This window comes from Bubalus kerabau, chromosome 22 (genome assembly GCF_029407905.1).
Source record: "Bubalus kerabau isolate K-KA32 ecotype Philippines breed swamp buffalo chromosome 22, PCC_UOA_SB_1v2, whole genome shotgun sequence".
Taxonomy (NCBI): domain Eukaryota; kingdom Metazoa; phylum Chordata; class Mammalia; order Artiodactyla; family Bovidae; genus Bubalus; species Bubalus kerabau.
This window is the reverse complement of record NC_073645.1, coordinates 41,892,082-41,904,246: the sequence shown is the minus strand read 5'-3', so window position 1 is coordinate 41,904,246 and position 12,165 is coordinate 41,892,082. Positions and strand designations below refer to the sequence as shown.

Sequence of the window (12,165 nt, the reverse complement as noted above, 5' to 3'; positions counted from 1 at the left end):
CAGCCCACCAGGCACCCCCGCCCCTGGGATTCCCCAGGCAAGGATACTGGAGTGGGTTGCCATTTCCTTCTCCAATGCATGTGTGCATGCTAAGTTGCTTCAATCGTGTCCGACTCTTTGTGACCCCATGGACAGCAGCCCACCAGGCTCCTCCGTCCACAGGATTCTCCAGGCAAGAATATTGGAGTGGGTTGCCATTTCCTTCTCCAACTAGGTGCACTATCTCTGTGCAAACAAGGATCTGCAGAATGGCGATAAAATACCCCTCCTTAAACGCTGAATTGAAACTGCTTTCCCATCCATCATATTTTGCAAATTATTCCCTCTAATATTGAGAACAACTCAAAGTAGGACTCCATAGAGTTATTGTAAATTGCTTATATTAGTGTTAGTATTAGGGGTCATGTAAACTTTTCTGTGTTGCCCGTGAGTCAAAGGATTTCCCTGTTGGGTGTTTGCTTTGAAAGTGATAGTCACTCAGTTGTATCTGACTCTTTGCGACCCCATGGACTGTAGCCCACCAGGCTTCTCTGTCCATAGAATTCTCCAGGCAAGAATGCTGAACTGGGTAGTCATTTTTTTCTCCAATGGATCTTCCCGACCCAGGGATCAAACCCAGGTCTCCTGCATTGCAAGCAGATTCTTTACTGTCTGAACTATTCGATTTAGCCATTCCCTGTTGTTGGATGTTCACAGGCTGAAGGAGTGGTGCTCAGAGCCTGGAGTCTGAAGTTACTTACACCCCTGGTTCCTACCCTGACTCTAGTATTCAGCTGCCTTGAGCAAGTTACTTGACCTCAGAGCCATTGCTAAATGGGAAATTTGGGACCTGGTTGCTAAACCATAGGTAGCTTGAAATTGGCTATTTTAGTGGCTATTTCCACCATGGAAATCAGCAGATGTTAAAAATCACGTTTTTTTTTGTTTTGTTTTGTTTTTTTTATTCTAGGAGAGCTGGTGTCCATACTTATGTGTCCATTTTCCCATCTGTACAATGGGTTTCATAGAGTTGTGGAACTAAATATACAAAAGCATATATATAATATAATTTATATATATATGTATATATATATGAAGCCTCCAGTACAGTGCCTGGCATAACTGAGGATAATGGTTAGCTGTTATCTTTTCCACCTTTTTCCTATTATAAATAGAGCTGCTTTGAACATCCCTGCACAGGTCGGTTTTGGGGTGAGGTCTTCCAAATAGAACAAATGAATTATGGATCACACATGGTTTTAGGGTGCTATTGCATATGTGCAGATTGTACCCCAGAAAGACTAGGGGCAGTTTTAGGGATACCAGTGAAGTGTACCTCTTTCAGAGTAACACATTTTAAGGCTGATGAAATGTGGTTAGGTCACTGATAGAAAGATCAATAGGTACAAGTCGTGGATTGGTGTTAAATGTCTGGCTTCCAGGAGCCTGATTTCTTTATGATTTTTAGGTTTAACGTCTGTCTCTGGGTAGGAAAGGACAAATGAGCCTCTGCAAGTTTGGTCATCACCACCCAGCAGTGAGAAAGGGGGAATGTGGGCCCTGAGGCAAAGGCACTGGGAAGCCAGCCAAGTGATCCAGGGGACTGTGGACTGAACTTTTTTTTTTTTTTTTTCTTTTTTGGTGATTCTGAATTATTTTCCTAAAGTGGCTGTCCAAATTGTATAAGCATCTGGCCCCACAAAAACTCGATCCATCCCTGTTGGACCCTGACTCAGACCTGGCTGCAGTCCTGCCTCCCAGCTCCTTTTACTCCAAACCTTTTCTGTTTTTCCACAAAATCTAATTGGAGACCATGTCTTTAAACTGAGGTTTGGCACTCCCAACCCTTAATTCCAAGTTCTGAAGTGTGATTCAAAGTGTGAATGTTCTCCTTTCTGAGGTTTCTCAAAGTGTGTTCATGAACCACAAGGGGGTGGGGGTGGTCTGATAAAATGCAGCTTTCCAGGCCATGACCCAGACCTCTCCCCTGTCTGATTCTGTCTTGGGCACCCAAGGTGGGAGGGAGTGTTGGCTGCATTTTTGACAAGCGCTCAGTTGTTTCTTAGGCTACTGAAGTGTGAGGAACCCTGGATGATTCCCTGCACCCACCCTGCCCCCCACAATGACTTGTGACGTTGATGGTACCTGGGATGCTCTTCACTTGAAAAAAAAAAAAAAGCCAAAGCCATAGCCTTCCACCGCCCCGTGTGACCAGAACAGGACTGAACCACCGGGGGAATTCCCCACCTAGCCCTGAGCCTGTTATACATTATCCCATTAAACCTCTGGGACCAGCTGCAGATTTATTGCTGGGCTTAAGTTTTTATTTAAAGATGACAGTTGACATAACAATTTAATGTCTTTGTTATAACACTCCAACAGTTGGCTGCTGGGGGAAATTTTCCCTGCAGAACATCACTGGGCTGGCCTGTGGGCTCAGAGAGAAGGAAGGAGACAGAGAGGATGGTCTGGGAGAGGGGCATCGTTTATACACGCGTGTTCCATGCCGGCTGAGTCCTCGGTGCCAACTCTGAACACGGGCACGGGCAGCTTGCAGGCTGGTGGGTGCCAGGCGCTCAGGGTGCTTTACTTGTCTTCACAGACTTTGTATTGGAACCGATGTGTTTTTTTTTTCCCTCGCTGTTACAAATTGTGGAAACTAGGCAGGTGCTGGGCTGGCCATGTCCTTGGGTTTCCTGGGTGAACTGAGTCACTTCCCTCCCTGGGGTTGAGTAATCCCCTTGGGCTCCTGCTGCTGGGCTCTGGGAACTTGCTGTTTAAACTGTACTAAATTTACTCCCACCCATTTCATCTGCTTCCCCCAGATAGCTCTCCAGGGCAGCAACCCCGGGGGTGGCAGTGGGGGGCAGAGGGGCCCACGTGGGCGACAGCAGCAGCTCCCCGATAAGAGCTGTCAGGAGGCGTTCACTGGGCCAAAACAGTGCCTTGCAGGCTTCCGGGGACCAGTTTCCCTCCCGAGCAAGTACCCTGCTCTCGAGGGCCCAGTGCCTGTGGTTCGGTTCTGCTGCCCCTGGTCTGGAGTGCTCTCAGGGAACCCCTCATCTGGCCTGCCTTCTCTCCCAGTGCCCCCATCCCCAGCTCTGCTCCTGGTGGCTGGACATCCCTCCGCCTCTGACCTGTGTCCTCCCAGAACTCCAGGAGACCCACTCTTCCAGACCTCCTGCCTCCCTCTCTCAGCACCAGAAACACAGCCTGTCCATCTTGTTTCTGCTTGAACAGTGCAGAGACCATCAGGGGACAGGGACAGTTTGGAGCCGCCTATTTGAGAAGGACTCAGAGCTCTGACCTGAGCCCAGAGCTGCTGGTGTGACCTCACGCAGTATCCATTTTGTCCTCCTAGCTCACCTGTATTAATATTGAGAGTGAGTGTGATGCGCTGGCTTTTCTTTTTCCTTCCCTGCCTCCCTGTTGCCTTGCTTCACATCCTTCCTTCCTTCTTTCTGTCTCTCCCTCTCCAATCAGGACATTAAAAGCCAACAACACCATCATCAACCGTCTTTCAGTTCAGTTCAGTCACTCAGTCGTGTCTGACTCTCTGCGACCCCATGAACCGCAGCATGCCAGGCCTCCCTGTCCATCACCAACTCCCGGAGTCTACCCGAACTAATGTCCATTGAGTCGATGATGCCATCCAACCATCTCATCCTCTGTCATCCCTTTCTCCTCCTGCCTTCAATCTTTCCCAACATCAGGGTCTTTTCAAATGAGTCAGCTCTTTGCATCAGGTGGCCAAAATATTGGAGTTTCAGCTTCAGCATCAGTCCTTCCAATGAACACCCAGGACTGATCTCCTTTAGGATGGACTGGTTTTATCATCCCACATGTCTTTATCATCCCACAAATGAAGTATGTTTCAACACCCTCAATAGTAGGAAAGATACAATCTCATGTAAAGAACTGTCCTGATAACAAGAATCTTCTCGAGGCTGTTGCTTCTAGCGAGAGGCTCTGGGTTGTTGAGGGACAGGGAAGATAGGAAGACCTGTCCCACTGTAGCTCTTGTCTTTTGTACCATGTAAATAAATGCATTTATTTGCTTAAAAAAGACAACCCCAGACTGCCCTTACTTGGTCAACACAGCTCACTTTGGTAAATATTTCCTCCTGCTCATTCTCATTCCTTCATAGACCAGTGAAGAAAATTTCATGCAGTGTGTGGCAAGGCAGGCAGTGGCCATCAGGGAATGCCTGGCTTCATCTTCTCTGTCAATTTTAAGTTCCCTGAGAAAAAGGGCCTGCCTTTTATTTCTTGCATCTTACTCTGCCCTTCCCTTTGAAGCCTCTGCAGCCAGACAGCCTAGGGTTGAGTCCTAGCTCATCTAGCTCCTGGCTTGTTCCTTTGCTTGCCTTGGTTTCCTCATCTGTAATGGGCCAGTGATGGACCCAGGCTCCAAGGGTTGTGGTCGGGTTGAGACGGGAGGTAATCGGTGTTCAGTACATGCTGGATCTTTATACAACCATCATCCTCCTTTCTGCCTTACCCTCCACCCCAACAATCTATCAGAAAACTGTTATCACTGTAAATCTATACATGAATGCCAAGCACTGTGGACCCTGAGGGAGACACAACTGTTACTCTCAAGAAATACACAGTCTACCCTACTGACACTGGAGGGAAAAAGTTGCTTATTTGCCCAAATGTAGGGGCCGGGGTTGGGGGTGGGCCTGCCCTGTGGCTCAGTCGGTAAAGAATCTGCCTGTAATGCAGGAGACCAGAGTTCGATCCGTGAGTCAGGAAGATCCTCTGGAGAAGGAAATGGCAGCCCACTCCAGTATTCTTGCCTGGAGAATCCCAGGGACAGAGCAGCCTGGAGGGCTACAGTATGTGGTCACAAGAGTTGGATGCAATTTAGGGACTAAACCACCACCAGGGGCCAGGGGAGAGCGAGGGCACATTTCTGCATAAATGTCTAGTACCCTGATGCTGGGAAAGATTGAGAGCAGGAGGAGAAGGGGGCGACAGAGAATGAGATGGTTGGATGGCATCACCGACTCAATGGACGTGAGTTTGAGCCAACTCCGGGAGACAGTGAAGGACAGGGAAGTCTGGCGTGCTGCAGTCCAGGGGGTCGCAGAGAGCTGGACATGACTTAGCGACTGAACAATAACTGGTTCCAGAGGAAGCACAGGGGCTTCTGGAAAGTGAGAAAAAACACTGTCAGGGTCTTTACTTTCACCTCCAGAACTGGGCTCTTGGGGAGTTTTTATTTTTTCTGGGCTTTTGCCTAGAAAGTGAGGACTCTAAGAGGCTACAAATAACAGTCTGGCGCTCTTATTTCCTTCCCTCTGGTAGAAACTGGAAACCAGTGGCCATCTGTTGTTTAGTCCACTCAAAAGAGGATGTTGAGGCTTGTTTTTCCTCTGGACCCAAGGGTGCTCAGAGCCCCGTAGCCCCTGCATGTCTTGTACAACTTGTCTCTGAGAAGACGGCGGAGTGTGGGGCTGCGTGAACGTCCCCAGGCGGTCCCCAGGGCATGGCACGTAAGGAGGGTTCCCATCCCTGGAGCTGATATGCTCTCCACTTAGCCATCGCTGGGTGCTGGCAGGCAAAGTAGGGTCGGGGTGTGCATGGTGCAGTCACAGGTACACAGGGGGCCTTTTTGGGGGTCGTTGAGCACTTGACTTTTTTTTTGAGGCTTCAGAACTCGTGGGAAAATGCCAGTGAGGCCTTTTCTGAGCTGACCTCTCCAGCCTGTGGGCCTGTTCTGGTCTTTGATGCTTTCTATTAGTATGATTATTTCAAAACGTTTTTATTTTTATTTTCTGCTAATGGCAGTTCATGCAAACCTCCCAACCAAGGGAATTGCATGCCTGAGGGTCGTTATTCTCAGAAGCTAGATACTGGAGCTGATAAACACTTAAGGAATATTTAGATAGAGGATTTCCATGACCCAGTTTCTCTGGAGCCTTCCATGGATCACCAATTTTAAAAATGGATTCTCCGCTTCTAAGTTGGGATGACTTTTAAAAAAATGTAATGTTTGGCGTGATGTAGGTGATACAAGGATTTGAATAAATTCTGTGGGTTGTGTACTTTCCCTGCGTATTTTAAAGGAGTCTGGTGTGTGTGTGTGTGTTTGTGTGTGTATTACCAACCACTTCAGAATTTAGAGCTAATGTTTTTGCCTTTTCCTGGGCTTGAATGTTTATTTTTAAAAATAAGCTGTGCATTTGGGGGGGGGGGTGCCTTTGACAAACCTTTTGAGGATGTAAGTTGACTCTGCTGTTGAGGAAGCTGGATATTGAGATTTTACTAAAATCTTTGGCTTGGGGAAATTGTCTCAGGATCATTACTCAGACCTTCCTGTAGACTAATAGCAAGAATTTATACTGTAAGCACTTGGTTGTGATGAATGTTAGAGATGCCTTTTGAATGTGGATTTCCAAGGAATTAATGTCTGGAGAAGGTCTCGGGTAGATATGACATCATAACATCTATAAATAATGCATCACAGAATATGCTACAGGCAACCAGCCTCAGGCCTCTGCACCTGGATGGTGCACTGGCTTTGCAATATTAGCTTTTACTGAAGTCAGAGACTGCAGAGAACAGCACCAACGTAAATGAAAGCATATGCCCGTTGTATTTATGTGCTGGATGATTCTGGCCCAGTCGTGTGTGGGATTTTGTCTGCGAGGAGTTAGACTCTTGTTTCACTGTCTTCTCCCACATAATTGTTACCATTCTTTTCAAGGCTGGCATGTTCTGGCCTCTGTGAGGGTGAAGATCAGCAGATATCAAAAATAAAGATGGCAGTTGAGCCAGTGGCAAATGGTGTGTTGTGCTTTGGAGCCAAGGCTCCCTGGCCTTGGACCATGAGTCCCCATTTTCAAAGCTGGGTGACCCTTGCAAGTTAGTGTGCCTCAGTTTCCTCATCTGTGAAGTGGGAATAATCGTAACTACATCAGAGGGTCATTGTGAGAACAAGATGATTTAACCTATGGAAAAAGCTCAGAATAGCTAGTGCCCAGCATGCTGTGAATAATTTTTAAGTGTAATGGTTACTACTGCTGCTGCTGCTGCTAAGTCGCTTCAGTCATGTCCGACTCTGTGCGACCCCAGAGACAGCAGCCCACCAGGCTCCCCCGTCCCTGGGATTCTCCAGGCAAGAACACTGGAGTGGGTTGCCATTTCCTTCTCCAATGCATGAAAGTGAAAAGTGAAAGTGAAGTCGCTCAGTCGTGTCCAACCCTCAGCGACCCCATGGACTGTAGCCTACCAGGCTCCTCCGTCCATGGGATTTTCCAGGCAAGAGTACTGGAGTGGGGTGCCATTGCCTTCTCTGATGGTTACTACTAGCCCATAATAAACTCATCTGAAGATGAATTTCTTGAAAAGTAAGTATTGTGCTTGCAAAAATCTGAAAAGCTAAAATACTTTGAAGAGCCCAGGAGGTAAAAAACCTATTTTTTTCATTGCAAAAATGCTTTGCAGCTGATCTAAATGACAGCAAGTGTGCAGAACTGAACAAAATTGAAACAAACAAATGTTATCACCAACAGTTCTTTACTAACTTGAGTGGTCTTAAAGCTGCTAGATAGATAGGTTTAACTTTTTTCCTCCTGTGCTTTTTTTTTTTTTTGACTGTGCCCTGTGGCATCTTAGTTCTCAGACCAGTGATCGAACCCATGCCTCCTCCAGTGGAAGCACTGGACCACCAGGGAAGTCCCTCTACCTGTCCTTTCCAAACCTACCTTCTTGTGTAATCCATCTAAAATGGAAACTTTTGTCAATGAAAAAGGAAAGAAGGGTGTTGGGCCTTTGTGTTTCCAAGTGCTAGGGACTGGGAAGGAATTGGGAAGCTGGGTACCCTTGTTATAGTTGCTCAGTTGCGTCTGGCTCTGGGCAGCCCTATGGACCGCAGTCCACCAGGCTCCTCTGTCCCTGGGATTCTCCAGGCTAGAATACTGGAGTGGGTTGCCATGTCCTCCTCTAGGGGATCTTCCCAAGGGGGATTGAACCCTCTGCTCCGGCCACATCTCCTGCATTCCAGGTGGATTCTTTACCTCTGGGTTTTGCTTTATTCTTAAGCTCAGAAGTATATCTGATTGCTATGAAGAAAGGTTATTTCTTTCTCCTGGACATCACTGGACTGATTGTAACATTTACAGTGAACCAAGTTGTCTTAGGAAGTCCTTACTTGTATGCATTGGAAAATAGTGGAAGTCTCCTTGTATAGAGGCTCCCGAGGAACGGAAATGCCTCAGGTGATGAGGCAGTCTCTAGGGCAGTGCCAAAGGGAGTGGACCTCTGTCAGGCTCATTGGAAGCTGGGGATAATGACTTGGAAAAGAGAGACACCATTAAGTGAATGGAGTTTGCAAATGTAGCTCTAACTAGAGCTATCTATGTATATTGATACAATCAAGAAGGATTTTTTTTTTTTTTTTGAGGCAGAGGCAGAGGCCTTAATCAAAATTGAAAGACAATCGGGAAGTCTTTGCAAAATTTGAACCAATATTTCTGGAGAAGTGAAAACACATGACAGTAGAGTGTGAGTAGAAGATTCTTATAGTAAGGACTGTTAGGGCAGAAGGTGAGCAAAAAAGCAAGAAGGAATTTTTCTTTATCCAGGGCATGAAAGCCAGAAGGCAGTAACCATGGTTATGGGGGTACCTACCGTATCTCCGTGTGCTTTCTGAGCTAGCCCTAAAAATTCTATGCCTTTTGTAACAGTGTCGGCCATAGATATATTTCACAATGTCTATGGAAGGGAACTGGTAGTCCAGGAGGGAACTGAAAGGAAGGGTCACCCATTTGCAAACTCCTGTATTCTGAGGAACCCTGGGGTTCCAAGGAGGTGGTCCTGGTGGGGACAATTGCCTGTACATTTAAGTCCCAATACTGATTCCATCCACCAGTTCCTTAGCTGGGTCACCTTACCCTCTGGACCTTTATGTCTCAGTCTATTAAATTAGGAGACGAGATCAGATGAGTGGGTTTTGAGCTGTAAAACTTTTTGTCAAGTGGCACAGAAAGCTGACCCAGAAACCTAATGTGCAAAGTGAGTAGAGTATGAAATGAAACGGGGGAGGGAGGAAGCGATTGGCTCACGGTGTCTCATAAGACAGCTGTCTTATCTCTCAGTTAACCAGAAGATCTAGTTAACCAGAGCACTCCGTTGGCTAAATGGGAATCCACCAACTATATTTACTTGCTAGACTGTGAAACTGTGAAAGCCCAAATGTGGTTTCATGTATTATTGAAAAGAATGTCATAGAGTTTTGGAATCACCACAGGCCAAGGTTGAAACCTTATAGACAAAGGAGTTGTTCTGCCACGGCAAGAGAAAGTTCTGGCTGCCTAAGTTTATTCCTGGAACAGCAAATTGTGTCTCTAATTTATTTACTTAAGAGAAAACCTGCTGGGGAAGTGGAGAAAACCATCAAACTGTATTCTTCGGGCAGAGAACAGAGAGTAAATTTGTGAAATGCTTGGCAGAATGAACCCTGCTGCAGAATTCCTTATGATAATGATCTTTTAATTTGATTTATACTTCATTGGGAAGAAACACAGTGTTCAGAAGCTTGCCATTTTAGCATTTGCAAAGAGAGCAGAGAACTAATTTAATATCCACGAGCTGGAGATTCACTTTAGAGAAGCATCAGGTCCATTTGTGATGTTTGAGTCAGTTTGCCTCTCAAAGGAGTGGCTTTGTCCCAAACAATTCTCTTACTCTGTCACCAAAGTGTATTGCTTCTGGTTTATTTAGCCTAGTGGCAAGATGCTGGGAGAACACAATCTCTGCTGTTCACAGACATGAACCTGTGTTGACCCCCAGTAGTGCATGAGAGATCACGGAAGCGGAGGTACTTCAAAGTTCATTGTATTCTGGGTACAACTTTCCTCTAAAAGCATTTCAAACCATATGGCCCCCTAGCTACCTGCAGCAATTAATATTCGTAAGACTTTTAAGATTTATCCTTATTTTAAAATGATTTGTTTTGCCGATTCCTTGCAGCAATCCCCAACCTTTTTGGCACCAGGGACTGGTTTTGTGGAAGACAATTTTTCCATGGACCGGAGTGGTGAGGGGATGGTTTCCGGATGATTCAAGCGCATTACAGTTATGATGCACTCTATTTTTATTACATCAGCTCCACCTCAGATCACCAGGCATTAGATCCCGGAGGCTGGGGAGCCCTGATTTAAAGTTTGTTTCCTCCCAGCTTCAAACTTTTCTTTAGAAAGACATAACTATACTTTGAAAAAAAAAGCAATGAAAAAAGAAGTGTTAGTTATAAAAATATTCACTTGATAGATCATACTTTTAAGGAAGCAGAGAGAAGAACTAGTATTTCTTGAGGGTCTGCTGTGAGCATCTAGTTACCTAATGAGTTTCCTTCTTTAATCCTTACGATAACCCCGAGGGATGTGGAGATTATCTTCATCTTACAGACAGTTTTGCCCATGTTCACATATTAATAGTTCAAGGGCTTCCCTGGTGGCTCAGTGGCAAAGAATCTGCCTGCAATGCAGGAGATGCAGGTTCGATCCCTGAGTTGGGAAGATCCCGTGGAGGAGGAAATGGCAACCTACTCCAGTTTTCTTGCTGAGTCAATCCCATGGACAGAGGAACCTGGCCAGCTCCAGTCCTCGGGGTTGCAAAGAGTTGGACACAAGTGAGTGGCTCAACCAGGCACGTAGTTCAAATTGGCCAAAATGGCTTTGGAACCTGGGCCCATCTGAAGCGACATTCCATGGTTTTTCCCTTGACTCCAGGGAGGGGCCAAGTGAGATGAGATGTGTTTGTGCTGTTGCTTCCTCCTTCAGGCAAGTAGCCGGAGTACGTTAGTTGGAGGTGCCAGTCCCCTTTCCTTTAATCAAGAGGCTCTTTTTGGAGGCAACAGGAAGAGAGTGCATGAGATGGGCACGTGCAGTCATTAACTCATTTAGTCTTTATCCTTTGTGCCAGGGTGACGCCAAGCCATACTGGAGTCTGAGAGGCACAGGAAAAGTCAGTTATAACGACTCTGTCTTTAGTGTTTGCTCATTATGGAATTTTTTGCATTAATTTTGTTTTTTCAATATATTTTTGCATGAAAATCTCTTTTATCTGATGCCTGAGTTTTTTGGCGTCCCCTTAAAATTTGCACCTGTGTCCATTGTCTCCCTTTCCCCACCTTAGTCCCAACTCTGGTACTTTCTTTATGTGCCAGGCAATGAGCTCCCTCCTGAGATACAAGATCAAGACACAGAGGAGCTTTCAGACTAGTGAGAGCCGACTGTGCAAACAGTCACAACACAGCAGGGTAATTACAAGACTGCGCACAGAAAGCAATGGGGACGAGTTGCCGTTGAGTCAAGGTCCCTGGAAGGAGGGCTTGAGGGAGACCTGAAGGCTGCCTGTGGGTCGGCCAGTGGATATGTGGGTGGCGGAAGGATGTATGGGGAGTGTTGGAAAGTGACAAGTCCCTTCTTGACTCTGAGCCTCAGTTTTCTGCATCTGTAAAATGGAATGGTAGCACCCACTTCATAAGGTTGTTGTCAAGAATGAATGAATGAATGAATTCCCTGTGTTAGCCCAGAGAGTAGATTCTGGTGTGTAACCTGATACTATGTCTTAGTCACAATGGTGGTGATGATGATGAAAATAATGCTCCTTACAAGATGACAGTATCTTTGGATCACATACACAGTCTCTGAACTTTGCTTTGCAGACATCCACGACAGTGATGGGAGCTCCAGCAGCAGCCACCAGACCCCCAAGAGCACAGCCAAATGGGCGTCTTCCCTGGAGAATCTGCTTGAAGACCCAGAAGGCGTGAAAAGATTTAGGGTGTGCCTTTTTCCTTGTTGACCGGAAATGACACACCACACAAAGAAGTTTAGAAGCCTGTAGGGGAAACACAGGCCAGTTTTTGATACTGTCCATCCCAACTTGAGAGAAAGAACTTCTCACCTGTCATGACCAACATGGGAATGCTTTCCCGGGTGCTCATGGACCAGCACTGAGGGGCTTGCACTGACTGTGTCTGGTTTTTATATAACTGGGAGGGGTGGGGGATGGGGAAGAGGTACTGTGCCATGGGCAGAATCTGCAAAGAATTTCCAGCTCCGTGACACCTAGGAGGGGGTGGTCAGGGTCTCCCTGACGTGAAGGTTTGTTCTCTTGTGTGTTGGGGCTTCTCAGGATACACTGCTCATAGAGTGAAAGAGCTGGACA

At 46.4% G+C, this 12,165-nt stretch overlaps 1 protein-coding gene across 3 annotated transcripts in view; it reads left to right on the top strand.

Moving 5' to 3' along the window:
* Nucleotides 1-12,165, top strand: part of RGS10 (regulator of G protein signaling 10) — a 40,863-nt gene that overhangs the window by 1,257 nt on the left and 27,441 nt on the right. For all 3 annotated transcript variants that reach the window (XM_055560276.1, XM_055560275.1, XM_055560277.1), the window contains exon 2: nucleotides 11,660-11,778. In XM_055560276.1, the coding sequence (XP_055416251.1) occupies nucleotides 11,660-11,778 (119 nt within the window). The remainder of the gene's footprint in view (nucleotides 1-11,659; nucleotides 11,779-12,165) is intronic.